Source organism: Halichoerus grypus, chromosome 10 (assembly GCF_964656455.1).
Source record: "Halichoerus grypus chromosome 10, mHalGry1.hap1.1, whole genome shotgun sequence".
Taxonomy (NCBI): Eukaryota; Metazoa; Chordata; class Mammalia; order Carnivora; family Phocidae; genus Halichoerus; species Halichoerus grypus.
Genome location: NC_135721.1, coordinates 128,799,490 through 128,824,378, shown reverse-complemented (window position 1 = coordinate 128,824,378; position 24,889 = coordinate 128,799,490). Strand labels below are relative to the sequence as shown.

The 24,889-nt window shown below is 52.7% G+C and overlaps 1 protein-coding gene across 6 annotated transcripts in view; it reads left to right on the top strand.

Annotated features, from left to right (window-relative positions):
• The window catches only part of NFATC2 (nuclear factor of activated T cells 2), a 156,904-nt gene that overhangs the window by 114,915 nt on the left and 17,100 nt on the right, over nt 1-24,889 (top strand). For all 6 annotated transcript variants that reach the window (XM_036064696.2, XM_036064694.2, XM_036064690.2 and 3 more), the window contains exon 9: nt 1,068-1,757. In XM_036064696.2, the coding sequence (XP_035920589.1) occupies nt 1,068-1,757 (690 nt within the window). The remainder of the gene's footprint in view (nt 1-1,067; nt 1,758-24,889) is intronic.

Here is a 24,889-nt window from a genome sequence, read left to right as displayed (position 1 = left end):
GCCTGTGGTCAGGAGGCGTCCCTGGGCCCGGCGTTGGCCCCTGCCTGTCTGAGGCTGAACCTCCTCGCTGCCTCTACTCCCTGATGCCTGGCGATTCCCTGAACTTGATTAGCGTCCTGTCCCCACTACATTCGCTCCAGCGAGGCAACTGGGTCCTCAGCTCCTGGGGCTGGCAATGCTTTAGGAAAGGATGCTGGGGGAGGACAAGGTCTGGAGACCGTCCTAGGTGCGGAGATGAGCAGGTGTGGCCAGTGCTGGTGGGAAGATGATTATAGTAACAACAGCAAGCACTGAGTGCTTACTCTATGCCCGTCTGTGTGCTAAGTACCTTTCACACGTCTCGTTTTATCTTCTTAATAACCCCATGGGGACAGGGGGTGTGCTTGTTACTGCCAGGTAACAGATGGGGAAACTGAGGCCCAGGCCAGCAGGTCTCGTTTCCCCCAGAATGCTACAGAACTAAGGAGGTGGATCCACCCCCATTTGGTCATTTCCTGTTTCCTGAAAACCTCTGAGTGTCAATTGAGCACTAGGCGCTGTTTTAGGTGTTCAGGGACACAGCATTGAACAAAACAGACCAGAAAAATCCTCCCTTAGAGGAGCCGACAGTCCAGTGGGGGCGGGTTGTTCAGATAATAAGTAAGCACAGGAAAGATACAGATTATTTCAGGTGGTGTTAAACATTACCAAGGACAGCAAGCAGGGAAGGGGGACGGGAGCCGCTAGGGCAGAAGGGGGGTGGACATAATTTTCAGTCAAGCCTTCCTCTCTGAGCTCTGCCCCTGGGAAAAGCCCGAGAACATCCCAGGGCTGAGACAGACCTACCAGCCGTCTCTCCGCTATTGGAAAGACCTACGGTTCACGATCATCGTCCGGGGTCAGATTTCTCCCTACAGCAGTTACACGGGGAGGCTCTCGTCCGAGGCTAAGACATGACGGAGCCCAAGTGTCTGCTCCCACCTCCCGGGACTCCCGAGGCCACGTTCCCAGCCACAGCCCACTAATCCTCTGCGCACCCCCGTGGCTCACTAAGAAGGGTGCGCCCCGTGTGCTTCTCTCTCTCCCAGTCCCAGCCATCAAGACGGAGCCCACCGATGAATATGACCCCACCTTGATCTGCAGCCCCGCCCACGGGGGCCTGGGCAGCCAGCCTTACTACCCGCCGCACCCGATGGTGGCTGAGTCGCCCTCCTGCCTCGTGGCCACCATGGCACCCTGCCAGCAGTTCCGCTCGGGGCTCTCGTCCCCCGACGCCCGCTACCAGCAGCAGAACCCGGCGGCTGTCCTCTATCAGCGGAGCAAGAGCCTGAGCCCCAGCCTGCTGGGCTACCAGCAGCCGGCCCTCATGGCCGCCCCCCTGGCCCTGGCGGACGCCCACCGCTCCGTGCTGGTGCACGCCGGCTCCCAGGGCCAGAGCTCCACCCTGCTCCACTCCTCCCCGGCCAACCAGCAGGCCTCGCCGGTGATCCACTACTCGCCCACCAACCAGCCTCTGCGCTGCGGCAGCCACCAAGAATTCCAGCACATCATGTACTGCGAGAACTTCGCGCCCGGCCCCGCCAGGCCCGGCCCGCCCCCCGTCAGTCAAGGCCAGAGGCTGAGCCCGGGGTCCTACCCCACGGTCATTCAGCAGCAGAATGCCACCAGCCAAAGAGCCGCCAAAAACGGACCCCCGGTCAGTGACCAAAAGGAAGTATTACCCGCAGGAGTGACAATTAAACAGGAGCAGAACTTGGACCAGACCTACTTGGATGATGGTAAGACGCTTGCTTTTGCTCGTTGCCCGTAAGGACGGGGCCCCCGAAGCATTCCCCCCACCCCAGCTCCCCTAGCAAGTTCACTGTGTGGCCTGGGTGTCTTCCTTCACCCCTTTGGGCCTCCGTGTCCCCCTCTTTAATTTAAGGGGGTTGAAGAAGAGAACCTTTTAATGCCTCACCCGACCCTGTGCCCGAATCCTTTCCCAGCAGGACTTTTGGGGCGGCTGGTAAGAGGTTTAGATTTCGCTACAACCAGTGCAACAGAAAGAGCAAATGAGGGCAGTTCTGGCTTGAAGGAGTGTCCCCAGGGTCATGAACTGGGGCGGTTTAACCGCTTCCACTGTCTTTGCATTGCCAAGTAGAGACCAAGAATAGACCAACCGAAAGGAAGGAAGGCGAACCTTTTATTCCTGGAGAGAGAAAAAAAAGTCCTGCTTGCTAGCCCTCTTTTGTGTATCAGGGGGAGGGGGAGGGGGAGTGGAGAGAGGGAAGGAGCAAGCTCGCTGAAAAGTGGAGCATGAATGGGGGGCTTGCAGGCAGGCTCGGGGCATATCTGTGCCGTGGAGCCGCGGAACAGAGAGGCGCATTGACGGGAGGGAAACAGCGGGCTTCCGTTGTGGTGAGCTGGGCTGCTGGGGTGGTTGGGCCAAAGGAAAAGACTCAGGGCGGCTTTGTGTGAGTCTGTAGGTGCCTGAGTTTGTGGGCGCGGGTGGCGGGGGCCGGGAGGGGGGACCAGCAGCTGGAGGGTCGTCTTGGCGGAGTGGCTCTGTCTGTGACGGTGGTCTGTGATCTCAGGAAGGAGGGGCCCGCTGTGCTAGAGGACTCACCTGGGATCAGCCAGGTGCCGCTGCAGGACAGAGAGGGCGGGGCCGTCAGAGCTGCCCCCCCCCCCCGCCCCTGGGGGGCGGTGCCAGAGATAGGAAAACAGGTGGTGTGAGTTTCTTAGTAGAAGGAAAACCTGCACCCCTGGCTGCCATCCGCAGCTCCAGCTTCACCTTTTATAGGCAGCAGCAAGTGATATACTCCGAAACGTCAATTACTTCAGAAAATTTACTCTTGGGAACCCAGCCAAGTAATAGGAAGTAAAGCCAAAAGCTTCCAAATGGCCACAGCAGTTATCATAAAAACCAGATACTGAGTATCCCACACTTCGGTGGCAGGAATCCTCTGGTACTTACTCGGAGACTGTTGACTTTTACTTTTTGCGAAGTTTTGACAATCTGGGTGATCTGGGGGTTCCGGGATTTCTGGTAGTTTCTACATCCTCTCTCTAGTAAAACTATTGATCACAGACTTCCCCCAAGGCACATCAAGCAAAGATGTCTTGGGCCACTTAGTATAGAGTCAAACTGTCCTTGCAAGGCTGACCTCAGGGTGTTGCTGTGTTAATAACTGATCTGTCTCATCCTGAATATTCAGACACAGGTTGAGTTAGGGTCACTGTGCTCGGTTTTAAAAGGGAGACCCAGGTGCAATCCATCCTTGAACAATTTACACTCCAGATGGTGAAGATAAAATTTTGGTTGCTTATTTGAAAGGGAGCTATCTTGTAGAAAATCCATTTCATGCATAATGCCAAATGCAAGCGGATAAATGAAATGTGGCTGTAACCAGACCTCTCTCCACACACGAGCTTGGGGGATGTGTCAGGGATGAGGTGCTTTCTAAAAAAAGTGTCTGAGCAGGCCCAGGTAACTTTCCCCAGCTGACTCTGTGTCTGGTGGTTGGTTTGGTCTCCCAGAGTCTAGATGTGTGCCGGCCCCTCCCACCTGTCTGTCATTCCACGTTAAAGACAAACGGTGAGGGTCTCTGTTAGAGATGGCGAGTTAGTCCATGCCCTGGCTCTTAGGGATTTATCAGTATCCAGATGGTCGTGACTCACCTTCGAGGGTCTGTCATGGCCCCAGACCCACAGAAGTGCTTCCTGTGTTCACAGAAGCCCGAGTTGCGGACAAAGCAGCTGAGGATAGAGACCCTTTAGGGCCTCCTAAATGCCTTTCTGAACACAGGCAGGTTCAAAGTCATGGTGAAAGTGAGCTCTTGGCAGGTCAGTAACATGAGTCAGCCCTAAGGATGTCTCGGAGAACTGAGTGCAGTGAAATTGCTTCTCCTGATGGAGCCTTTTCTTGAATACTTTCTGCACAAGCCCAACTCCATGGGATTTTAGGAGATATTCTCTGAAGTGAGGGTTCCATGGCTTAAAAAGGTAAAAAAAAAAAAAAAAAAAAAGAATCTGTAAAACCAAGTTTTAAAAAACTTGTTTACTGCAGGACTTCTCAGTGCCTTTACTGCACTCATGGACGTTATCAATCTCTAAAATGAGAGATGTAGCCCTTTCTAGAATTACTCAGTCACACGTAAGAGAACGTGCAACTCCAGGGGATGCTGGTCACACTGCATTTTATTATTCTCGCTGTGAATGGAATCCTAGAGTGGTACAACATAGGCAGACCTGGAACCTCTGTTCCCCAACATTCTGGGGAAATAACCTTGAGGGAGTTTCGGAGTTCAGAAGCCCAGTACTGCCCCCAGCCCATACGCCTGTATTCATGCTTCTGAGTTCTTTGGCTTCACGTGGGGCCAGAGCAGGACAAGGCAAGAGAGTAATTTCTACCTGTGTGGCTTCCAAAAGGCAGCAAGGTGGCTGCTGGGTAGATGTTCAGTACTTGACCGGCGGTATCCCCAAGCCTCTGTACAACCCAGGACCAGCCAGCGTGGCCAGCTGTGCCCCGTGTAAGCCCCAAACAGCACCACCACTGCGGCTCCCAGGAAGAGGTGTGTGCCCTTTGGTCTCCCGACCGCCGAGATCTCAGACCCCTCCAATGGAACATGCTAGGATTCCACCGTTGGCTTCGTGGATGTGAGATTCAGACTTCTCAGTTGACTTCTGACAGGCAAACTGGAAATCCCTGAGTCATTTCTCTAGTCCGGTTGGGAGACATCCTGGGTTGGGAAGCTCCTTTTCTGTGCCTTTCACGGATTACGCCAAGGGGGCCCTGCCCACGAAAGCCGTATCTGGCTGCCCAACCAGGAATCGGCATGTGCTTCCGGTGTGCGGGGATTTCTCCCGTGCCCTTCATGGGCCTTCAGATTCGGGCAGAGTGTGCTTTCCTTGGAAAGTTCGAGAGAGCGGGCTTAAGTGTTTCGAGGGTCAAGGGAAGGTTCCTCGAGCTGGAAAAGGAAGGGGTCACCAGACTCAGGTCCAAACATAACAAATCATCTTTGAAGTTGAACGGGCCACTTGACTGTGATCCCTGGAAGCCCCCACGTTTGGGTTTCTTTTCCTGACCCTTTGAGCATGGTCCAGAGGGTCCTGTCCGGGCCTTCCACCTGACTCTGTCACGTTGCATTCCTGCACATAGACCATGTGTCTGGGCCGCACTTTGTCTTGGAACTCCAAAATGCAGCTTCTGCTTTCTCCACTCCAAGGACTTGAGACATTTTCAAAAAGTCTCATTTTGAGCTGGCAACATAAGTGAGATTCCAGAGCCACGTGCATCCCCACCCCTTCCTCTCCCTACGCTCCTCTACCCACACCAGGCACTTTCCGTAGTTTTTCGGAAAGGTAGGCTTTGCACACGCACTCCCTTGTTTTTTTCTCTGTCCTCTTGTCCCTACAACTTCCTTGTTCTGAAGTCCCCGGTTTTGCCTGAAAAACACCAGCAGTGAATGCATTCTTCCCTCCTTCCCTTCCTGCCTCCACCCTCTCTCTTGTTAGCCCTCCCTGCGGGTAGGCTTCCCTCCCTCCCTCTGTCCCCTCCATCCTGACCCTCCTGCCCTCCCCCTGCAGCTCCCTCCCCACCCCTAGCTAGTATCTGGTTACCTACTCCGTGCCTGGCACTGTTCTGGGACCTGGGTACACGGGCGAACAAGTCAGATGAGGTCCTTGCTCGTGTGGGGTAATTTTTCAGGAAAGGAGATAGACATTAGTATGTAAGGTAATAAGCATATTTCAGATGTTGATAAAAGGCCATGAGGGAAATTGCGCAAGGTTAGGAGCGAGAGTGTGGCCGGGTGGGGGTGGTGTTGGCCCCTGAGACCCAGTGCACAGAAAGGCTGCTGTGGGGAGGTGGGGACAGCGCTGGCGGGTTTTTGTCAGTGCAGTGTGATTTGATTTACCTTTTAAAAAGATGACTCTGACTGTGTTTGGAAAATGGACCGCTGGGAGGCAAGAGTCGGCCAACAGGGGCTTTACTTTGTTTTAGACAAAGCCAGATACAAAGAGTGAGAATCTGGCAGCCGGCGGGTTATGGAGGGGTGACGCGTTTTACAGAAGGTTGCCTGACGCGTCCTCTCACTAGTGCGATTATTTAAAATGTGACTGGAATTGTCAAAACGGGACTAGTTCACAAGTAGCTCTTGGATTGCCGCTGCCTGGAGCGATGGGGGGCAGCTGGTTGTGCCTCATCGGCCCAGGGCCCTTGGATCCGGCAGGTAGGGAGGGGGTGTGCTGCACAGGCCCAGGCAGGGGAGAGGCATGGACAGGCTCCGGCCGGGGCCCCCGATGGCACAGTCTCTGCAGAACCAGGGGCTCTCGGGTCATCAGGCCATCTCACCGCAGGCTCTGCGTGGCGGGCCTATGCCATCCGCCTTGAGGTTCAGCCACAGACGAGAGGACTGAGGGACGGGGGAGGCTTGGGACTCTCCAAGGAGTTCCTCGATCCCATTCTGGAAATGTCTTGGGGAGAAAGGATGTGGTCTCGGTGACGCTGGAGCATCCGCCGGTGGCTCGGGAGGACGGCAGATGGTGTGAGCGTTCCTACAGGTGCGAAGAGCAGAGACCAGTCTGGTTTTGGATCTGCGTCTCTGGTCTTCGTGTGAACTACTTAAAAAATCATTTTTGTAATACATTGAATGAATTTGAATATCTCTCTACATATTTCAGTATCGAGATACACGCACATTCAGAAATGAGTCGCGTACTCTGATTACCACCTGGACCATGCATGACATGGAATCATGGTAGCACCCCAGCAGCCCCCATGGGTCCCCCCTCCTCTGTCCCATCCCACAGCATGGTCACTCTCCTGGCCCCTAACCCCAGAGATTGGTTTTGCCTTTCTGTATAGAAGGAAGTCATACAGTGGTGCTCATGTGTGTCGGCTTCTTTCCATCAACCGCGGGCCTGGGCGATCCGGAGATACCATTGGGCGCAGTTGGGGTTTGTTCATCTCATTGTTGTGGATCGTTCCACTGAGGGACCATCCTGTCGTCTCTGCACCCATGTTTCTGTCGATGGACATTTGGCTCATTTCCAGTTTTATGAATAAAATTTCTGTGAATTCTTCTTTGGGTGCCCACACACGCGGTCAGGAGTAGACCCATGCCAGACACTCTTCCCAAGTGGTTGTGCCAGTTTATCCGCCCACGGCAGGCACGGGAGGCACAGGAGGTCGTCCGAAGCGTGGTTCGTGCTACTTGGGGTCTGCCCTCACTGCTGATGAACATGCCTGGTGGTGGGGGGTCCAGCCTGCAGACCCCGGACACCCCAGGTGGGTTGGGTCTCAGCTACCGACACTCTCCCGGCCTCTGTTTTCTCACTCGTGAAAACTCCACCTGTCGCTCAGATACTCAAACTGCAAAAGATGCACGAAGATTTGAACTTGGAGTTTCCAGCCAAGGACATAAGACTCCTGAAAGATGTCCAGCGCTCACTCTTGGCTCCATTAATCACAATCGTGATGATCACAGTAGCTCTGCTTCCCTTCAGGTTTCTCGTGGCGCCATCTCCAGGCTTACCTGTATCTTGGCCCCTGTGGCCTTTTTTGGTTTGACAAGAATATGCAAAAAGCAAGTAGGATAAGCCTTAGGAGAAAGCACAGATCTGTGACCGGTTTTCCGGCAGCGAAGAAACACTGTAGATGCTCTGTTCACCTCGGGGGCCAACACAGTCCCAAGTTTCACGGTCCCGAGCTCCCCCCTCCACACCCAGGGAAAGACCTGGCAGGGAAGGTGAGCACTGCTGGCCTGGCCCAGGGAGGTCAGGTGGCCGCCAACAGCTTCCTTTCTCCCCTTGGAAGAGCCACTCGGGCACGGTGGCAAGGGCTGCCCACACCCCTGTGGAATGCTCCATGGAGGTGGCTGCTTAGGGCTGGCAGGACGCGCGGAGCCGAAGGGTCAGCCCCCCTGCAGAAACCATGCAAGGCGGTGGCCTGCCCTCATGCCTTCTGTGTTCTGCGTCTTGTTTTCATCCTCCCCTTGCCTTGCGTCCAGTTGTCTGTGTTTACTCAGCGTGACTCCCTGTGACGTGAGACACCAGCTTTGAGTGTCCGCTCCACCGCTGACTTGTGCCCTCGGGCGGGTGACTGCCTGGCTGTGCCCCCACCTCCCTGTCTATCCCGTGGACACGATCCCCCCTCCTCCCTGCCGGGGCTGCCGTGAGAAGTGAGTGGATACGTGCTAGAAGGGTGCTTGGCGCAAAGTAACGCTCCATAAACGTTAGCGGCTGGTTTTGTTTAGGAGCTTAGCAGACTTCTTGCAGAACGCGGCTTACATTTTTAAAAAGTGTGTTTGCATAGGAAAATAAAAAATTGGCTATTTTGGTCTTTGGGGATGAGGACCCTTAGGCCCTGTCCCCTCACGTGGCACGGGCTCAGGGGGCCCTTCCCAAGCTACCTTCTGGGGACCTCGGGATGTTTGCCTGCACGAGGAGATATGCCAGCTGCCCGAGGACTGCTGGAAAGGCCAGTTAGCGTGGCCCCCGCTCTGCTCCCCTGGCAGAGCGTGGACCAGCGGCCCAAGTTTTGCTAGTCGTGCCATTGGCAGAGGGGCCGAGGGAGTCGGAAGCCGGACCCACCAGCACGTGAGAACCCGGCCAGGGAAGAATGGACAGAGGGATGCGCAGGAAGGGGGGAAGGAGCTGAGGGGGCCTGGCACAGCTTTGTTCAGCAGGTCAGGAATCTTTCCTGGGGCTGCCCAGTGCCCAGGGCAAGCCTGTGACAGAGCAGCTCCTGTAGGGGAGGGGAGAGGCGTGCACAGCCCACGGTCGGCCTGGTGCTGCCGCGTCGGCCCCAGGAGGGCTGGGGGAAGCACGGGGATCGTGGGTTCTAGTGAGGACCGAGCAGTGCGGTTGCCTGGAGGGGCGGCCCAGAGGCCACGGACGCCTCGAGAGTCGGCTTCCGGTGCCTGTGGATCGGGGCGGTGCTGTTCACCAGAAACCAAAGCCAAGTTTAATTCACATGGCCGCCCTTAGTGGGCGCCAACAGAGTCCCGCCCTGGCTGAGGTCTTTGGTCAGCATTCTTTCTTAAAGTTCATTTGAAGATGTTTATATTTTATTTAGGCAATATGTTCACATGCTTAACAAAACCGTATAAAAGGATCCGTCCAGCGCAGTCTTGCTCCCATTTCTGCCCTGCCCCACTCTCTAGCCTTCTAGAACAGCCTTTCTCAACTTCATTTTCTTTACCACCACCCTGTCTGGCCAGGCTCCTTTTGCAGTTCTTTCCTATCAGCGCCCCCATGGGTGTCAGCCCCACAGATACACTATATCTGCTTATGATATATAAGATTTCTTCACTCCCTAAGTCCAGTCTTCACCCCCTTGGGAATGCATGCTACAGAGTTTCTTTATGTAATCACAGGCAGGTGCAAATATGTCTTCCTGTTTTCCTCCTTCCTTCTACAAAATGTTGCAGGTCTCCTCCTGGGTCCCCCGTGGATGGGGAGTTGGGTGTCTCTCGTACAAGCAGCATGTGTGAACCTGTCACCTGCTGGAGGGATGGGCGGGCATGTCAGGGGCTGGTTCTCAGGAATGGAAGGGCTGGTCTGAGGGTCCAGCCCGGATTCGGGGGCCTGTGGGGTGGAGAGTTTCTGGGGTCATCCTGCCTGGCTTGCTTTCATTCTGGCCTCACCACTTCACTCTCTCATGGCCTCAGGCAAGTAACTTACGATGATGGCCCCGACTCTGAGGGTTCTGGTAAGAATGGAAAAAGGGAGCCTCCTTGGAAGGAGAGCACTTTGCCCAGTACCTGGTATGCACGGTGAGTGCTCAGTAGTTATCGGAATACTTTACCACCACCCTCCCCCCCCCGCATCATCATCATCATCATCATCATCATCATCATCAGTTCTGGGCCATTGCTATGGTCTGAAATATTTGGGTCCCCACAAAATTCATATGCTGAGGCCTAACTCCCAAGGTGATGGTATTAGGAAGTGTGGCCCCTGGGAGGTGCTTAGGGCATGAGAGCGGAGCCTCCTGAATGGGATTGGTGCTCTTATGCAAGAGACCCCACAGAACTCTCCCTAGTTCCTTTCTGCCATGTGAGCTTATAGGGGAAGGCAGCTGTCTATGAGGAAGGGCGCCGAATCTGGTGGTGCCTTGATCTTGGAACTTCTCAGCCTCCAGAACTGTGAGACATAAATATTTGCTGTTTCTGAACCACCCAGGGGCTTGTTATAGCAGCTGGAACAGACTAAGACCGCCATGCAGGTAGTCAGGGCCGAGCTGGGCTTTGAAGAAGAACCCAGAGGCTGACTCAGCCTATGTCCTTATGACCTTGCTAGGCTACTTCTTGTGAATTCAGCAAAGGATATTTACAGTCCTACTAGAAAATTCCAAAGTCCAGGAAACTGCTTGCCTAGAGACGAGCCCACAAAATTCCCAAGGGCTACTGCTGGAAGATCAATTAATGAGCTAATAGCAGGTCTGCGTCCCTCTCTTTCAGGAGATGGAGCATCATGTAGGTACCTCCCTAGTGGCATCTTTATTTTGCCCCTCTTGATATTTCCCCACCTTCTAAGAAGCTCAGATTTCTCGCTGTGCCACTTGGGTGTCCTTTGATCCCAAATGATGTGTACTTTCTGTTGCTAGCTCATGTAAATATAAGGAGCCACCTTCCAGTGGAGTCCAGACCCAGAAATGCTCAGCCATCTTTTTGAAATTCTGCAGCGCAGATGTTTCCAAAGGAATGTGCTCTTGCCTTTCAAGGTCAAAAGCTACCAAACCACAAGAAAGTCCATTCTCAGACTCGCTGTCCACTCAGCCTGCATTCCAGAGCAGCATCTGACCCACAGAGAGCAGACAGGGCCCAATAAAGGGGACCAAGAGAGACATCACTTGGTGTCATCCGATGGCCCCACAGTCATCCACCAAAACCCACGCTTTTAGCTGTTCTGAGTCATTTGTGTGGCTATCATTTCTACCTCCAAGTGAGGTTATTGTCTTGTGGTAACAAGTGAATATTCTTGTGCAGGAATAAGGTGATCAGTAAAACAAGATTTATGGGTAGATCAGCACCCAAACCTGCTTTGAAAAGCTCTTCTCTGTTTTCATGCTTACTAGCAGAGAATGCAGAAATGCTGAGGCTCACTTCCTCCCTAGCCAGTGTGCTGGGCATGCCCGAGACTTTGCTCCTTGCAGGAGGACACAGTGACTGTTGTGAGCATCTTTACGTGGAGGACTGTGGTTGTGGTGGCTCTTTACTCGCCCCAGGCCACAAGCCAAGATAGTCCAGAATTTTTGTATTAAAAAATACGACACTTCACTGTATCTGGGCTAGCTGTAATTTGTTTCTCTCTAGAAAAGTAGAACTTGAAAAGCAGTTTAGTTGCTTGAGGCTATGAGTTAGATGCATGGCCGTTAATCAAATCTTCTTTTAATGCTGCCTTTTTCTCTGTACTCCCCACCCTTTCCCCCATCAAGAAACCCATTGCAGATAAACAGTAGAGCTTTATTTACCCAGAAAAAAAAATCTTTTATGAAATAGCCCTGGTTTCACTCCATTCCGTAGAGTTGAGATTTGGGTGCATGTTGTTTTTTGTGGCCTTTGGGCATAGTGCTGGACTCTTCTCTTGCCCTGGGCCCGTTCAACTCTATTTTAGCACGAATTTTCTTTTACTTTTCACCCTCTCAGGAAAAAAAGAGGGGCTTTGTTCTCAGGGAATGATGAAACCATTTCTCTGGCCCTTCTCCATCACATTCTGGACACCTCTTTAATTTGTCAGGTTAAGCTGAGCCTGGGCCTATAAAGGCAGGGCTGGGGCCTGTTTTGCCCATCCAGGATGTCAGGAGTCTTTCCCTGGGCAAAGTCACCAGCAAACTGAGGCTTGAGATTCAGGAATGAAGTCTGTTCAGGTCCTCAGCAACCAATCCTGCCGCTTTAAGGCTTCGGGATGACATCTGCCTCGTCTCTTTCAACGGCCAGCCGTGAAATCGGATCTCTGGCAAGCAAAATAGAGCACTTCCTGGTCATTTGACAATAGACGCTGAGCACCCTGACTTGATTTTATGATGGGATCATCTGTTGCAAGTGGTTTGGACTTACGTCCCCGGCGTTCTGCAAAGCAGCAAATGGGTTTCATCTGAAGCCTGTTAGTTCCGCCATCCCAGGAAAGTTGAAAGGACACTCCCTGGTTGTTAGTTCCCAAAACTCTGGACAGAGTGGAGGTTCCGTTGCATAAGCTGACTTATGTGGACGACGCCTTTGAAATGTTCCGCAGCCGGTTCTTATAGATTTCTGGAGGTTGACGGTGTCTTTTTGAATTTTCAGCTTTACTGGATGCCTAAAAAAGAATTGACCCAAAGTTGATTAATGCACCCTTTCCACTTCTTACAGATGGATCGAGTTGTGGTCTGCTTCAGTACTTGGAGGAGGGGCGGCCAGCTGGTGCTCCATGGGCTCCATCTAGCCTGCAGATATTTTGGTTGGCCCACGCAGTATTTTAAGAAATATTTGGATTAGACGCCAACGTTTAAAAACCAGGAGATTGCACATAAAAATACAGATTTCAGGCTTTTCTTGGAAAATCCAAGAATCGGCCGCCCTGGGCCCCACGTTCTGCATGGTGGCTAGCTGGAATCAAAGTCAAGGCTGGCCTACTGTAGAGACCACCTCCGTTAGAGCACATACCTGCTGTCGTCTGCAGCCCCCCACCCCTCCCTCCTATCTCCTGAAGATGGATGCTGTGTCTTTTGTGGTTTGCCATCATGCTTGTGCTGTTGTTTCTCTTGTACTTGGCCGACCTCACTCAGTCAAGGTTTCTTTCTGACCTGTTAGGCATTTGAATTGGTGACTCCTCTTCTGGAAGGGCCACTCCCATCCGTGGCTGCCTCACTCAGCACTTGGTAGACAGCCGCACTCAGGAGGTGTTAGCTCCCTCTGTCTTTCTTCTTTCACCCTCTTTGTAGCTGGGGGTAAGATTTTTTTTTTTTTAAAAAAGCTTTTATTATGAAATGTTTTGAATATACACAAATCTAGGGTAGCACGGTGTACCCACGTACCCACCACTCAGTGTCGACGGTTATCAACTCACGGCTGATCTGGTTTCTTCCATACCTCCATCATCTCCCACTCCCATTTTGTTGTAGTATTTTGAAGCAAATCCTAGACATCAGAAATCCCAGATAGCAGAACCATATCATTGCATGTGTAAATATGTGCTATGTATCCCTAAGAGAAAAAGATTCTGAAAATACTCCTAATATTCTTAGCATGTATGAAACTTCGTGAAAATGCTTTAATATCATAAAATATCCAGTGTTTAAACTTCCTGTTGTCTCATACCTATCAGAAAGGGTTTTTTTTTTTCCCTTTGTTTTGTTTTCATTATTTTATAGTTGGTCTGAATCAGGATTCAGACCAGGCCCATACCTTGTAAGGTGGGATACCTTGGTTTCTCTGTCTGCTTTAGTCTAGAGGTCCCCCCTCAGAACTGTTTTTATTATTATTATTTTGCCATTTATTTGGTAAAAAACCAGCTTCTTTATCCCATGAAATTTCTTACAGTCTGGCTTTTGGCAGTTATATTCCCAGGGTGAGGTTCAGCATCCCCATCCCCCCATATTCTCCCATTTCTTGTAAATTGGCAATTGATTCTAGAGGCTCAATTGATTCAGGTTCCACTGTTTTGGCCAAGATGGCCTCATAGCTCGTGGTGGGTCCTTTTGTCAGGAAGCACATGATGTCAGGTTGCTTCTCTTTTGGTGATGTTAGTAACTGTCCATAGGGCCCAGCTCCATTGATTCAATGGTGCATTAATGGCAAAATGGTGATATTCTGTTCTAATTCTGTCTTCCCTTCCTCTTCTGTTAGTTGGAAAACTTCTATAAAGAGAAATGTCCCTTCATCAACAATGGTAGAATTCATATAGGAAAAGAAGGATGAATGCTTGATTCTTTCCCTTTATTTACCAGTTATTAAAATAATGGGTCAGTTCCTTAACATCCTCCAGGGGCAATCAATTAGGGTTTTGTGTTTGTGTGCGTGTGTGTGTGTGTGTGCGCCATAATGAACTCATAGATTTAAACATAATTGATGTTTTAAGATTTTAATAGACTTTTTTTGGGGTAGTTCCTTTTGTCCTCAATATTTGATGGACCTCAATAATATGACTTCCTCTCCTTTCTTTCTCTGGCTTAGCAATGTGCTTTTCCTGAGGTGTTGGGGAGGAAAGAATCCTACGTGTCGACTCAGGGTTATGATCCCTACATGTGTGAAGGGGAGATCATAAAACAGCGTTTGCATGCCAGCCGATGGAGGTATTCCTCAAAGCATTAAGGAGTCTTTAGCTTCAGAACAGTTGGAGTTTGCAGGACAGGAGAAAATTACGTATTGATTAGGTATGTAGGGCTCCTGTAACCAGAACCCGAAATTAACAGCAGCTTAAACAAGAGAGATGCTTGCTTTCTTACATAACGCACGGGCGTAAGCAGTCCAGGGCTGGTATACTGGCCACGAGGTGCCAAGACTAGGCTCCTTCTGTCTTATCATTCCACCATTCTCAGGGTGGTGCCCCCATCTGCATTGTCCAAGATGGCTCCTGTAGGATGTTCATCAGCATCCCTGGCCTCCGCCTACTGGATTCCAGCCCCCCACCTGCCCTGCCCCAGTTGTGACAGCCAGATGACCCCTGGGCATAGAGAATTGCCACTAGTTAAGAACCAGCAGTCTGAAGGATTTAGTGCCCGATTCTGGTGGAAACAACGCCTTTCTAATGTTGAATGTTGACCAAGCTATGTGGTTTTTTGGTACGTGGGGGCCCACTCTAGAAAAAGCCTGTTATTTGTAGACTGGAGAATTCTTAGATCTCTCGGGGTGTGTAAAGCCACCAGGAGCTAGTTCCTCGCTGTGTACCGTGGATTCACTGGTGAATGCCTGGGACAGTGGCTTCAGGGTCAGATGCTGAGGAGTCGTCGAAGTCGAAGGAAGCTTGACTTGGAACCTGCTCTGCCTCTTCCTTGCTTGTGGCCTTGGGTGAGGCATGTGTGAAAAGTGCCCCACAAAAAATGGGGAGGGCTGGTAGTATGGGTATCGCCTCCCCTAGCATGGGGTTGGTGGGCTGGCTGCCTCAGGAAGCTGCCAGAAGCCATCTTGTTTGCTTCTAATCGACTGCTTGCCCATTCATTCATTCCTTCTTTGAAAAGATATTCGCTGGGCACCTACTGTGTGCTGGGCTTTGTGCTGGGCGCTGGAATGCAGCAGTGAACCCAGTGGACGAGGCCCCGCTTCTGACGGTCTCTAGGGGAGAAAATGTGCATCAAAAATCAACCAATAAATAATGAGACTTTCAGCTGCGGCTAAGTGCTCTGAATAGAATAAATGAAGTGATGGTGGGGGAGGGAGGAACTTCAGATGGGGACAGCCAGGGACAGCCTGCTTGAGGAGGTGGCCTGGCCCTGAGACCTGGAGGAGGAGGTGTGGGAAGGGAATTCCAGGCAGGTGGAACAGCATGTGGAAAGGGCCAGAGCTGGGGGAAACCTGATTTGTGTGGAGGGCAGAGAGAGGTCTCGGGCGGCTGACAGCCACGGCCAGGAGGTGAGTGAAAGGGAGGTTTTGAGGGTAGGCCAGACCACACAGGGCCTCAGAGGCACAGCGAGAGGCCTGGATTTGATTCTGGGAGGGAAGGGAAGCTGTTGGCAGGTGGCAGGGTGGGGTGTGTGTTTGCTAGGCTGGCAAGTACAGGAGATAATTACGACAACAGTCTCTCGCACTTCGTGAGCACCGTTGGAAGGCAGAGCCTAATTATCATCTCCCGTCACAGCCACGAGCCCAAGCCGAGAAACAAGGGGAGGACTTGTCTCAACCACAAAGCTAGAGGCCCAGAGGGGCTGTCAGAGGTGCCCGCACATCGATGACCTGAGAGAGTCATCTAGATACAGTTCATAAACAGAATGGAGCTTTGATCTTGGGCCTTTTCGCTCCCTCCATCTGATGAGACTCCAAAAAGCGGGCCTTCACGGCAGACCCGCCAATCTGCCTGCCTCCTGGACACCCCCACGTGGATGCCCCACGGGATCCGATGCCCACCCCTCCCTGTCCCTGTCTCCCCTGTCGGTATGGCTGCCTAGGGAATGTGGGGGTGTGGCCTTCGGCAAGTTACTTAATACCTGTGACCCCAACTTCCCCATTTGTAAAGGGGGGATCATAACAGTGCTTTGGGTTTAAATGACGGACACGTGGCCAGTCCCTGTAATGGGCAGCCACAGTAGGCACTTGGCAGGGAGTACCTGGCGCCTCAATGTCTCCCCTGTCACCATCCTCATCTGTCCAGAGCCAAGGAATGGCCCATCCCTACATCTGGGATATGCCAGCCCTTTGTTAACATCCTCTCGTCCGCTCCGGGTTGAAGCCATCTGCCCAGACACCGCAGGGAGCCTCGTCTCAGGGCCCCCGGCTCGTCCGCCAGACCCGCCCCCTCCCTGAGTGAGGGGCGCGGGTGTGGGTTGCCGTCTTGCCCTCACTAGCAGACCACCAGAAGCAACTCATGTGCCTATTAATAAGACACAGTTCCCAAAGAGGGTGCCGAGCAGCTGAGACAGGAGTTGAGGGGAGACCTCTTCCTGTTTGTGTTTTTATACTTACGGATTTTTTTCTTCTTCTTTGCTAGCTGCATGTATTCCTTAAGAAAATTGCAAAGAAAAAAAGAAAGGGGACACAGTTCAGGTCTGAGAAAGGATCCTACAGGCTCGTACAAAAAACGGGGGTTTCGAAATGGAAAGCTGTTAGTTCTGCTTACGGGTGCATCTCACCATTTGGATGCGAAGTTGTCCCTCTTGTCCACCCCTCTCAGCTTTGAGTGGAGGATGCCATGTGCCTGTGCTGAGACTTTCTTGCCTCTGAACTTGTGCCCATACCATAGTCTCTGCCTGGAATGCCATCCCCTCCCTCTTGTGCCTTCTGGAGTCTGGCCAGCATTTCGAGGCTCTGCCCAGCTCTCTCCTCTCTGCAGCGGGGAGGGGTTCTCCTCCTCCAAGTCCTAGAGACACGCACGGCCCCTGGCAGATGCTGTTCATCACTATACCTCTTAGGGGTTTCTGGTTTTTTTCTTCCTGGCTCAAGTCCAAGTCTCTGCGTGGGAAGGACTACCATCTCTGACTTGTCTGTACCCACAGCTTCCCCTGGGATGGCTTTGCACATAGTAGGTCCTTGGCAACATTTGCTCATGCCCCCATATGCTCCAAGCCTCACGCAGCTCCCTGCAGGTAAGACGTAGGGAATTGAATGAATATCTGAGAACAGAATGGACATCACGTGCTGCCTGGCTTTTAAATGATGTAAAACTGTTCATCCTAAAACAACAGTAATACTTATTTTTAATAATAATAATAGTAGCTAATACTTTGATGGCACTCATTGCGTGCCAGGCACTCTGCTAAGACCTTACTGTACTAACTCATCTAACCCTCACAACAGCTCATGAGGCAAGTACTATTATTACTCCCATTTTACTTTATTATTTTTTAAAGATTTTATTTATTTGACAGAGAGAGAGACACAGTGAGAGAGGGAACACAAACAGGGGGAGTGGCAGGCTTCCCACGGAGCAGGGAGCCCGATGGGGGGCTCCATCCCAGGACCCTGGGATCACGACCTGAGCTGAAGGCAGACGCTTAACGACTGAGCCACCCAGGCGCCCCTATTACTCCCATTTTAGAGGTGAGGAAACTCTAGCCCAGAAAGGTTAGGTGACTGACCAAGGTCACACAGACGGTGAGTAAATGTCTAAGTCGTTCTTTCTCTGTTTTTGAGGCAAGATGCTACATCTTTCCGTGGGAGTTCAGGCGTGGAAATAAACAGCCCCATGACACCTGCTAGCAAGGTTCGATAGTGCCTTAAAGCGGGGGACAGATTGTGTCCCAGTCCCAGAATCAGGCCTCATCAGGACGGCTTTGGAACCCTGAGCTGTGAGCTTTTCAAAAAGGCCTGAGAGATGGTTTGAGAGACTCGCGGTGAGGGGTGTGGGGGGGTGGGGTGGGGTGGGGGGGGTGGAAGGATAAATCCAAAGACAGAGCTGCAAAGTGGCAGTGAGGAATGTTTAGCAGAACGCCCATAAATGAAAGATGTCGGCAGTCCCCTCCAGCCTACACAGCAGTGTTTTCACGATACCCAGTGTGAGTGATGGGGGCATCTCCGTTGTCTGGCACGCCAGCGCCTGGCGCTTCCCGCAGCAGCCTAGTGCCTCGGCCTTGAACGTCCCGCAGGGACTGCGCAGGAGGGGAGGCGGCAGCCAGGCGGTGGGCTCCCTCCCAGCGCCACGCTCCATGGGCCTCGGGCCTCCGCGGGCCTCCCGGCGTCCAACTGGCCTCTGGGCTCTGCGGGCCTCCGGGCTCTGCGGGCCTCCCGGCGTCCGACGGGCCTGGCAGAGGCCGCGGGGCCCACAAGAACATCGATTTCTCGCCCCCAGCCAGCCGCGCTGCCCAGCGCCGGGCCATCCTGCGGTTGTTGTGACAGCAGAACCCAGTGCCATGGAAACGATTGTGCAAGGCCCGAGCAGGCTGCCTGGAGAGAGCGTGTGCGCAGTAGCCTCGGCGCGGCCCTCCCGCGCCCCGTGATTCTGTTGTGCTTGGCCGGGGCCGGCGCTGGGCTCCGCGGCGCTCCTTCTGCAGGGAGACCCGCGATCCCCTTCCCTGTCCGTGCCAGGAGGCTGGCCCAGCTGGCACGCACGCTCCTCTTCTCTCCGCCGGGGCTGCCTGCCAGCTCCCGGCTCCTCCCGCAGATAGCGGGTCCCCGGGGCCCGGCTGGCCAAGAGCGAGGTGGCTGGGACGCCCGGAGTGGGCATCCGAGCTGGTCTGGGCTTCCCTCTGTAAACAGCACGGTGTTTGCATCCCGGGCCTGGCCAGGGCTCTCCTCCCGCTGAGGTTCCAGGCGTTTCTGGGGGGGAGGCGGAAAGCAGAAACCAGCCCTGTGTTCTCCAGGCTGCCAAGCTTCTGAGAAGTTCATGCCTCAGCCCAGGAACTAGAACCCCCTTCTCCTGCCAACCCCCGGGGGCCCCTTTCAGAGGCAGGTACCAGCTCCCCCACCCTGGCTAGCTTCCTGTTTCACTGTGATCAGAGAGAAGGTTCTAGGGATGGTCTCCTGCCCCATCTGCAATTGCCATCCCTTTACTCAGCGGCCCATCCCCTAACCCAACTCCAGCTGTTGGGTGCGCAAGGCCCGGGCCTCACCCCAGGATGGTCTCTTGGCACTTGACTGTGGCCAGAACCACCCTGGAAAGAGCTTCCTAAATTCACACTCTAGCTTACAGCCCTGGAGCCCTTGCTGCTCTAAGGGGGTTGTTGGCTTTTCAGGGGCCCCTCTGTGTGGCCGGTGTTGGCAGAGGGACAGAAGTAAAGCACTCTATTTAAAGTCATTCTTGCTGAGGTGGGAATGCCTGATAAGATCCGGGCCCCCTCCTGGGCCAGCTTCACATTTCCAGGAGGGGCTCATTCACGCCAGCAGGTCTCTTAAGGAGAAATGGGACGGGGTGTTTTCATGTGGAGGTTGGCACCTCCAGTTTCTATTTTGGAATGTTTGGCGTCCTGGCCCAAACTGCTTGCCCTTGAGTCTGTTCCAGTCAACACTTCTGCTGAGCGCCTACTGTGTACCAAGCAGAAAACATGTCAGAGGGTATCAGCTTAGTAACTCGTACTGTGGTTTGTAGTAAGGCGAGTGTAGGTGTGTGTGTGTGCACATGGGTGTGCATGGGCTCACAACTGCGCGTGCCAAGGAACAGCCCAGGAGCCTGTATGGGCAGGAGAAAGTGGTTGACCCAGTCCGGTCCTCCTTGGACTTTGGGGTTAACTCTGATCATTTTAGGCCCAAACAGAAAGCTCTGTCTTTACCATTAAACCGAGGTTTGTGGGCGAGGCAAGAGTGCAGGGTAGGGCGGTGGCCAGTTTGCGCCCTGGCGTCACCGCCCACATTGAAATCCTGGCTCGGCCACCTGCTGGCTCTGTAACTGTGAGCGAGTCCCTTCAGCTCTCTGAGCCTGGGTTTACTGACCTACAAAATGGGAATGTCATAACATCTACTCGTGGGGCCTTGTGAACGCTGACTGGTCAGCGCATGTAGATGTCGTAGGACAGGACCTGGCAGCCACCAGTCACCAGTCACTGACGCCCGTGACCAGCCAGGTAAACGGACAGGTGCTGGACGAATGAGGGGAGGTCCCCGGGCTGTGGATCTTGCAGCCTAAGGGAGAGTAGGGATAATACGTACGACAGAAACGTGCTTCAGATGGTGAGACAGGCCATGAAGGAACAGGGGCTTCGAGACACAATAGGAAGGCCTCTCGGAGGAGGCGGCATTCTCCTGCCCCAGGTGTGTGCTCGTGGCCCTTCCCCATACCCTGAAGGGGCGCTGCTTCTCGCTGCTCTCTGAGCTCGAGGTCATGTGGGAGGCAGCAGGGAACGGGGCTCATCTGTCTTCCTTGTTCTTTGGCTCTATTCTCTACCCCCTCGCCCTTCGTCCCTTGCCCCCTCCCCTCCCCCACCTCCTTCCTTCTCTGCCTCTCCCCCTTTCCTTCCTTCCCTCCTTCCTTTAAGTACCAAATTGCTTTTATTACCTATATGTAAGATATAAACACAATACAAATATTGTGTCCCTGCCTTGAGTTTAAAGAAAAAGAACATAACCCCTGCCTCGTAGCTCTTTCGTCTTTAAAAATTTTGTAATTTGCACACCTTTCAGTTAGGTTTCTCAACAAGATGGCTCTTTAAGAAACTTTTCTCTGATTTTCACTGTCACAGTGAAAAACGAGTAATTCTTTGATATCGAACCCAATGCTCAAATTCTCACTTATCTCCTAAGTGCCCTATTTTCTCTCTCTCTTTTTTTTTTTTTTACAGCTTGTTTGACTCTGGATCCAAGGCAGGGCCCACGCTTTGTGGTTGTTTGACGTGTGTCTTTGTCTCTTTCCTCTGCTCATGTCGCCGTGCCCTTTCCCCCCTTTGCTGTCATTGAGTTTGTTCGAGAAGCCAGGTGGTTCGCACATCGGCTGCTTCCGCACATCGAAGCCCCACGTGCCTCTGACGTGTTGTTCCGTCCCCAGTATTTCCCGCAAGTCACTAGCGAGACCAGGGGCAGGATCAGACTCAGCTTGCTGTTTCGGGGGAGACCACCTCACGAGACGCGGTGTGTTCCTCCCCGTGTCCTTCCTGCAGGGCTCACGGCCGGGGGTGTATCCTCTTCACCCCCCCGCCCCCGCATTCGAGTCATCGCTGTCCTCAGTTCTGTGTCTGGCACTTCCGTTTCTTTCTAATGTTTCCACCTGTTTGATTCTCCACGCAGTACATTTAGTTTTGCCTGCTTGTGAAGGTTATGTCAGTGGAATCATTCTGTAAGAAGTTTTCCGCAGCTCGCTTCTCCCCTCAACCCTGAGATTCGGATGTTGTCATTTTGGTAGCCGGCATGCTTTCCTTTTCTCTGCCGTGTGGTATTCCATCGCAGAGCTCCTACATCCATCCCCCCGGGAGACCTTTGGCCGTTTCCAGACTTCTCCCCTTTGCCAGCTATGGACAGTGGCTTCTGGAATACTCTTTCTCTGTCTCCTGGCACACACACCAGCTGGAAATGCCAGGTCACTGGGCGTTCACAGGTGCCATGTTAGTAGACAATACCAAATTGTCTTCCCCAGTGGTTGTCCCAGTTTGTACTCCCACCAATAGCACAGAAGTGATGCCAACATTTGGTATGGGAAGATTTGTAAGTGGTTTTGTATAGCTGGTACGTGTGAAATGATACCTTTTGACGAACAGAAATGTTTAATGTAAATTTATTTTCCGAAAGGTGTGAACTTTTTTGAGCAGAGTTTGAGGTGGCGCTACCCCAAATGCGTCATTGGACCGGGAGCTTATTAGAAATGCAAATTCCAGACCTGGTAAATCAGAAACACCAGCGTGGGGCCCAGCACTTTGCTCTTTACAGGCCCTCCGGGTGATTCTGATGCTCCTCAAGTCTGAAGGACGGGTTTAAGAAACCCGATGACTTAACCTCTCCTATATCGCATTCCAATATGTCGTAGTCTTTCCGCCCTGAAGTTTGTAATGATTTTGTGTCCAGTATAAGGTAAGGTTCTCGTTTCATTGTTTTCCGTATGGATAACCAGTGGGCCCAGACCATCTGTTGAGAAGTCCATGCTATCCCCACGGGCCCGTGATCCAGCGGTGGTGTGAATATCATTTCCATGTAAGCCTGGGCTTCCTCCTGGTCTCTCGGCTTCGTTCCATAGATGAGTTTGTCTGTCCCCGGCGATGGTTCTTCACTATAGCTGCTTTGGAGATGGTCTTGGTTTCTGGGAGGGTCAGTCACCAGCTCATTGTTCTCCAGAAGTGTCTCTGCTGTTTGGGGACCTTTGCTTGTCCGTGGACATGGTAGAGTCAGCTCGTCAGGCTCCACAGAATGGCACTGAATCTTTACATTGACTTCAGATCACTGAATCTCTAGCTCAAACAGGAAAAAACAGACACTGTACAGTATTGTATTTTTGTGGAGTTTTTCTAGAACCTGCTCAAGGTCATCCTTCAGAACAGGAGGAAAGAGAGAGCCACCTCACACAAGGGTTCGCGCTCATTCCTAGCCACTGACCCTGCCCCGTGGGCTGGGATGAGCCTCATGAGCTCACGATGGCCGTGCCACCTGCCTCCCCCCGCAGAGCTTGGCAGCTTCAGTGGATGCGTGCTCAGGGTCAGGAAGATGGAGGGCTTCAGTTGGAAAGGCTGGCTGTCTCATACCTAAGAGTCTCTCGTTTCCTGTGGATATGCGACTCTTAAAACCTGCCTCCTGCAAAGGTCTTTTCATGGGCAATTTCTAGCCACATCCCAGTTGGTCCTTGGAGAGGGAAGTGGGCCCCGTGAAACTTTGGAGCCAGGATTTCACTAGCTAGAGGGAGCAGGTGGGTGACCACACGACCAAAGCTCAGAGGCCTTGGCTTCTCCCTACGACAGCAACCCGTGATGTGTCACTACTTCTCTTGGGATCTGCTCTAAGGGACAAGCATTATAGTACTCCGTGTTTGGCCATGGTGAAGTCAGCACTGGGTTTGCCAGTACTCAGAGCCAGAGTTTATTCATCCATTTTTTCCTTCTTTCATTTAATCATTCCTCCAACAGCTATTTATTGTCACTACTGGGAACACTGCATGACTCAAAGGCCCTGCCCTCATTGAGCTCACAGTCTAAATGATAGAACCAAGTAGAACTAAATGCTGTAAAAAAAAAAAAAAAAAAAAAAAAAGGCAAAGCAAGGGGAGCAGGAATAGAGAGTGGTGGGGACAGAGGCCTGCTGTTCTAGTAACAGGAAGTATCCCAGAAGAGGAGACGTTTGGCAGAGAGCTCAATGAGACAGCCTTATAAATATCTAGGGAAAGAGCATCCTAGGTAGAGAGAACAGCAAGTGCAAAGGCCCTGGGGTGTAAGTATGCTTGCTGTGTTAAAGTGTGGGAGAGGATCAGAGGAATGTGAGGAAGAGAAGTGTATTCTCTTTGATCTTAAAGGTGTGGACTTTCCCGGACCAAGGAGGATCCCTAGGTCCCGGGAGTGGGTTAGTGCTAGCTGGAGAAAGTCCATCAAAGTGGAACCCAGTGGGTGTCCACAGTACCCCAGCTCCTGCTGTGGATAGCTGCGGTCTGGCAGCCACTCACCTGTCACCCTCTAGGATCACCTGGATGTCCCCATCAAGCCCCTGACCAGGGAGGCTAAGATGGTTAAACTTTCTTTGGAGAAGGGGTGCCTTCTGTGCTCTGCAGATGGCCAGAACCCAAAGCCAGAATCAGATCGACGGCGTGGGAAGGTGTGAGTTCCACGAGGTGTCTGGAGATGGGGCCTTTGGGGGGTCTGGAAACACAGGTTGCTGGTGGTTTTGTGGGATGTGAGCTTAAACTTTCGTCTTTTGCTGGAGAATGTCATCAACAAGAGCCAGCCGGGATGCCTTCGTTGTTGCTGGGGAAGCTACCATCTCTCTCTGAGCCCTCGGCCTCAGCTCTGGTTTCAGTCTTGTGATGTCCTCGTACCCTGTCACCTTTTAGACATGCGCCCTACACTTGGCATTGTAGTCCCCAGGTCCCTCTTTGCTTCTTAAATCTCATCCCCCCACCCCCAGCTTAACTAGAGTGAATGACATGGTTAGCTCATGCCATTTTCCCTCAAATACTACCCGAGTGATTTTTACCGTGTAACCCTGTTAAAAGTTAGGGGATCCCAGGGACCAGTCTTTGCTCAGCATTGCCTTTGAAGAAGCAGGTTCTGGCTGCCGGATGATAACTGCAGAAGAATTCCCAACTTGGCTGCGAGCTGAGCCGTCTTCCCCATCTGCTGGTGACATGCCCTCCTCCCAGTTAGCACCTTGGCTTCCGACGCAGAACCCGAGCCTCAGAAGTGCCATGTTTACTCATCCCGAGAGCTGGGGACAGTTTGGTGCCGCGTGCCGTTTTTCTCGTAAGCTCCGAGGTCTTGCTGGTAAGCTGTCTGGGCAGCCGGGTGCTGTGAGGGCCCTATGCCTGGGCCGGCTTCCGGAGGCCTCTGGTTTGCAGCGCGTGGGTGACTCTCAGGCTGCTCTGCACGTCGCCGGCCCGGTGCAGCCAGCGCGTGGTGCAGGGTGGCCCTGGAGGGGCCCCTCTCGGCAGGATGTGAAAGCGCATTTCTGAGAGCACGGCCGACCTCAGACCCACCCACTCTGAAAATGCAGAAATAGCTGCCAGGGTGAAAGTGCTTTGGTGTAAGAGGGTGGCTGTCCAATCGGCTCAGTCTGTTAACCAGATGCTCTCTGCGCGGTGGGCGAATACGTACCAACACCCGGAGTTAGATGCTTTCAGTGAGCGCGGCATTGTGCCCACTGGCTGCAGAACACAGCATCCTTCTGGGTGACATGTTCTTATGCCCATTCTCTGGATGAGGAAGCGGAGCCTCGGGGAGTGACCCTCAGTGCCTGCAGAGTGC